Below are 5,599 nucleotides of genomic sequence, written 5' to 3'. Positions count from 1 at the left end.
TATCTACATGTACATGGTATTTATTCTACATGTATTGTATCTACTGTACATGTACATGTATGTAGCTAAGTTACATGTACATGTATGTAGCCTCATATGTACAAGTTTATGTACATGTACATGTATTGTATGTATGGTGTGGCTGGTAAGCAGTGGGTTGAACGGAGTGAGTAACGAGGACGAGGTGCATTAAGCTTGCTATTGTATGTGATCAGCGTACATGTATGTATGTATCTTGTGTACCTGTATGTATGTATGTGTGGCTGGGAGCAGTGGTGAGGAGTGAGAACGAGAGATGAGGTTGCATAAAGGCTTGCTATGTGTGTGATTACAGTACATGTATTATGTATCTATGTACATTTACATCGTGATGCTATCTGTATGGCAGGCTGGAGCAGTGGTTGAAGGAGGTCGAGAACTGAGGATGAGCTGCATAAGCTTGCTATGTGTAGTGTATGATCCGTAATAGTATGTATGTATCTATGTTACATTTACATGTATTGTATTCTGTTAGCAAGGCTGGAGCAGTGGGTTGAAGGAGGAGGAACTGCAGCGATGGAGACTGCATCAGCTTGCTATGTGTGTGATCACGTACATGTATGCTATGTATCTATGTACATTAATGCTATGTACTGCAGGCGAGGCTGGGAGCCAGTTGGTTGAAGGAGGCAGACACGAGGACGAGGTGCGGAAGCGCCCATGCAGCGGCGGCGAGCGCGCAGAGATCGCCGCCGTCGATCGTCGCAAGAACGAGCCGCATCGACGCGATGCGCAGATGATCGATGACATCTTCGGAGCCCGTGACTGCAGACGGAGACGGCACATGACCGCCCGTACCCGTCTCACGCAACACCGCATTCGGGAGGTGAGTAGTGGTGGCGTAATAAGGGAGTGGGTTTAGGCGTTTAGCAGAGATGCCAACCACTACGATTTATCCGTATTTTATACGAATTTTTTCTACCAGTTATTGCCATACAACTACGCAGTATTATTATTACAATTCGAAAAAAAATTAATTTTTATTCATATTCAAGTGTTTTGTTTCAGTGCTTACATTGATATAAACATTGATTTTGAAAATAACAACATGTAATTTAAGCCAGCCAAAATATCAGATGTAGAACTTATTGTCATTTTGGGGTCCCAGAATGCGGGAAATTGCATCTCGGAATCAAAAAATTCCCGGGGGGTGCATGTCCCGAACCCCCGGCCCTAGCATACTCAGGTCACTGCATGACCCTCAGACTACAGATTTCAGACATCCTCACTACAGTTTGCCTTCAGAAAAGTGTTGCATTCTCTTGGCGTTAGAGTTAAGCTGATAGGTTAGTCACGACAGTTGGCTAGCACGGGAAGTTGCGGACAGCGGGGCTGACATGTGCTAACACGGGTCGTAGGTCGACGATGCGTTGGGTGATTGATTGATCGCATCGAATCCCCGTTGACAATTGATTCTGATTGATCGGATTGATTGGCCAGGGACCTGGAGGAGTCTAGGAACGCTGGCGCTGCAGGGAGGAGGACACGGCAGATCTTCGCGGCGTGGAGGCTGGAACGATTATCAACGACGAGGAAGACATCAGCGACTACAAGTTTGTCAGTTCCGCGACCACCATACTTTCAAGGTTATATATGAGAAAGAGAGAGGGGAGAGGAAGAGAGAGAGAGGGGACGGGAGGAGAGAGAGAGAGAGGGGCGGAGGAGAGAGAGAGAGTGAGTGCGGGAAGGTGGAGAAGAGAGGAGAGAGAGAGAGAGATGATGAGAGAGAGACGAAGAGAGCCGTGAGGAGAGAGGGCGAGAGAGGGAAGAGGACGAGAGTAGAGCAGAGAGAGAGGACGAGACTAGAGAGAGAAAGCAAGGAAAGAGAGAGAGACTGTGAGAGGAGAGAGATGGGAACGAGAGAGAGAGAGAGAGAGAGTAGAGAGAAAGCTCCAAGAAAGCAGAGAGAGAGTAGAGGAGAGAAGAGAGCGAGAGAGTTGCGTGAGAGAGAGGAGAGGAGAGAGAGTGGAAGAGGAGTTATTGATGTTATCTGCGAAGTGTTTTGTAAATTCGTTCGTGAATATAACGTCATATCGGACATTATAAAACGTCAACATGTCCGCTCCTTATTATTTCGCGTACCGCAACGCGTCGGCACATCGCTACCGTGGAAGCGTCTCCTTAAAGGCACCTATTTACCGTATAAATATTTCCAAACATGGCCGCTCCATACTATTAAAACACATGGCCGCCCTCTGCTGTGTGTTTCGCTGCAGGGCAACCGTGTTCGCCACTCGTACGTGAAGCTGTCTGCTGAAAAGCACCTATTTACCGTATAAATATTACCAACATGGCGCTCCATCACTATAAAACAACATGGCCGCTCCCGCCGTTGTTTCGCGCCAGGCCAAACGCGGTCGCCACTCGTACGCTGAAGCGTCTGCTGGAAGGCCGCCGCTTGCTGCCGCTGCGTAACGACTGCGCGACACGCCGCGTCGCTCGTCATCTGGGAAGAGTGATCTGCGCTTCAATGGGCGAATTTCCCGAGCCGAAGCGCGCCGAGCTCGCTTGGGCAGCTGCCGACAACACGCCCGTCATGACGAAAGATCTCTCGACGGCTGACGGCGCGCGGAAAACCGTCGCGAGTTCCAGAACGCCATTCGACGAGTTACGAGAGTGATCGTGAGTAAGCGCGGGCGGCGGGGGATACTGGTCTTGTGGTGTGCGAGTGTAGTGGTGAATGCACGCGGCACTAGGGGCGGTGTCCAGGGGGCGGTGTCACAGGGCCGGGGGCGGTCCAGGGGGTCCGGACCCTCTGGCTCACATTCAGAACGCATATAAAGGGTCTAATTTCAAAAATTTTTCTCCAGACGCCCCCCTTTGTGCTCGGCAAGTTTGGGTTGAATGGTTAGGACCCCCCCTGGTAAATATCCTGTCACGCCCCTGGTAGTGGTGAGCTGCGCAGTGGTGCGCGGGGCAAGGGGCAGAGTAGAAAGTTACAGGTGCTGTGTGACTAGGCGATCTGTGGAGGTAGGTTGTCGGTCTAGTGGCTGTTTATGCCCCCCGGTCGACGCACCATTTTGAACGTAGGGTGTCGCTAGCGCACAGTGTTAGTAGACCCGCCGTGAATGTAAGTGTTACTCTGTCTAACACGTTGGCGCCCTCTATCTAACGGCGTGGCGCCCTCTGTCTCCACGCAGGAGAACTTCAGACATCGCGCACAGCCGCCGCAGCATTTCGTAAGGAAGCCTGTCTTCAACTCGTGGCGGCCCTCTATCTAACTTATGCATCCCTCTACTCTAACGCGTAGGCGCCCTGCTGTCTTCCGCACAGATGAGAACTTCAACCATCGGCACAAGCCGCCGCAGGCATCGTAAGAAGCCTCGTCTCGCCCTCGACTCTCCGCTAAGCGTAGTCTAAGATCGACGGCTGCATGACGCAGAGGGCCTCGAGCGGGACGGCAGTGGAGGCGGAGAGTACAGCAGCGACTACTTGGCCTCGAGGACCGGGCCGACAATCGAACCTGAGAAGCTACACTTCATCATCTGTGGCAACGGCATCCTGCGGGCCTGAGACTGCGGTGTCTCGTCGTGGCCTGCCCACCCGGTTGGCGGTGGGGTGAAGCGCGGGGACAAGTGGCGAGGGTGGCGAGAGTTTTTTTTTGTTTATGGGGGTAGTTTTTTTATTGTCTGCTTTTTTTTTCTTTTTTGTTTTCTTCTGTTCTTGTTCTGTTACTTCTTCTTCTTCTCATGCTTCTGTCTTTTTTCTTTCTCTTCTTCTTTTTATTCTTTCTTGTTGTTCCTCTCTCCTTCTTCATATATTTTCCGCTCTATAAACTATTTCTTGTGTTACTTTTTTGTCTTCCCATTTGTTTTCATCTTACTACAGTATCTGTGCGCAGGCTATTCATTAAAGTGAATTCGTCACCAGATAAATAGTAAAACTAAAAATATAAGTAATTTCTGTTCCTTTTTATTGGTTAAATTTGCTGCATTATTACTTCCTGTTTTACTATTACTGTTCCGATGTGAAACATACACTCGGTGACATCATACATAGCCCAGTATAGCAAGCAATTAATGTCAGAAAATAATATCAAATCGTCCAGGTTTTTATTTTTATTTTTAACTAGTGAGAAACATCTTCATCAGGTAAGAATTTGACGGATACGTTTCAAGTGCCGTTAGTTCTGTACTTTTAATGTAAAAAAGTTTTTTTTTTTTTACATTTAATTTTATTTTACAAATTATTTACCAATAGAAAATCTTTCGTGACGTAATCAATTTAAGTACATATTTGAGCAATGATCGCGTACATGTGACTGGGACTGGGAGTGAATAAACACAGAATGATGTTTTACTGACTTCTGATGGAATGTATACATGGTGTACAATCGCATGTTATATATTTTTTTTCTGTGTTGTATTATCGGGAATCTTGTCGTAGATTATTGTATAAATATATGATTGTTTCGTCTGGCAATGCATGCACTAACGGAAGTATACACAGTGGGGTTGGGTGAGCAGTAAAGGTGGTTTTCATTGAGGCTGATTTTGCGTGTATGTGTGTGCTGCAGGGACGAGATCTACTGCATGATCCAGAAGGTGGTCATGCAGCTGACCCAGAAGGTGGTTTTTATTGAGACTGATTTTGCGTGTATGTGTGTGTTGCAGGGACGAGATCTACTGCATGATCTGTAAGCAGCTGACCCAGAATCCGTCACAGAGCAGCTACGCTCGAGGCTGGATCCTGCTGTCTCTATGCGTCGGCTGCTTCGCTCCATCCGAACGCGTGAGTCATCCACAACGTTACAGTTTTCTATAACCGTTTTGTCTATAAAGGGGCGTTTGCTTTGTTAGCGTTTGTTTTGTTAGCGTTTCCCTCGAGTGACACTTATTTATTATACACAATTTTGGCCGTATGTGTGTTGTCGATAAAAAATTCGACGTTCAAATTTACACGTAAAAACAACTTAAAAATACACGGTAATGCAAGACACTACAAACTGTACTTACATGTATGCATATTGTCAAGAGCTTGTAGTACGAGTACATGTATTATTAGCTGTTGATGTCATCCTTACCTTCACGTTTTTTCATTGCATCTGATTTGTTTATGACACTCAATCAAGAGCTAATCATACCTTCATTATTAAGCTACTTTGTTATTACGATATTATTAGTTCTTGATGTCATCCTTACCTTTACGTTTATTCGTCACGTATTTACGCTATATTGCACTACTTTATTAATAGCTCTTGACTTTTCTTTCCATCATATTTAACGATCATCGATCATTGTAAATTGCGTTGCAGTTGAACTACGTGAAGTATCTTCGTAACTTCATCCGTGAGGGACCTCCCGGGTATGCGCCGTACTGCGACCAGCGGCTGAAGCGCACCTTCCAGAACGGGACGCGCAACCAGCCGCCGAGCTGGCTGGAGCTGCAGGCAAGCTTTGTTACCCTTGTTACCAAGCTTAGTTACCCTTGTTACCAAGCTTAGTTACCCTTGTTACTAAGCTTAGTTACCCTTGTTACCAAGCTTAGTTACCCTTGTTACCAAGCTTAGTTACCCTTGTTACCAAGCTTGGTTACCCTTGTTACCAAGCTTAGTTACCCT

At 46.9% G+C, this 5,599-nt stretch overlaps 1 protein-coding gene across 1 annotated transcript in view; it reads left to right on the top strand.

The window, feature by feature from the left end:
• The window catches only part of LOC106817975 (myosin-VIIa-like), a 24,048-nt gene that overhangs the window by 4,483 nt on the left and 13,966 nt on the right, over positions 1–5,599 (top strand). The window contains exons 3-4 of the mRNA XM_014822679.1: positions 4,653–4,770; positions 5,294–5,428. Coding sequence (XP_014678165.1) covers positions 4,653–4,770; positions 5,294–5,428 — 253 coding nt within the window. The remainder of the gene's footprint in view (positions 1–4,652; positions 4,771–5,293; positions 5,429–5,599) is intronic.

This window comes from Priapulus caudatus, unplaced genomic scaffold (assembly GCF_000485595.1).
Source record: "Priapulus caudatus unplaced genomic scaffold, Priapulus_caudatus-5.0.1 Scaffold1959, whole genome shotgun sequence".
Lineage (NCBI taxonomy): Eukaryota > Metazoa > Priapulida > Priapulimorpha > Priapulimorphida > Priapulidae > Priapulus > Priapulus caudatus.
Note: the sequence above shows the minus strand (reverse complement) of the source record. Positions and strands in the feature narration are given on the sequence as shown.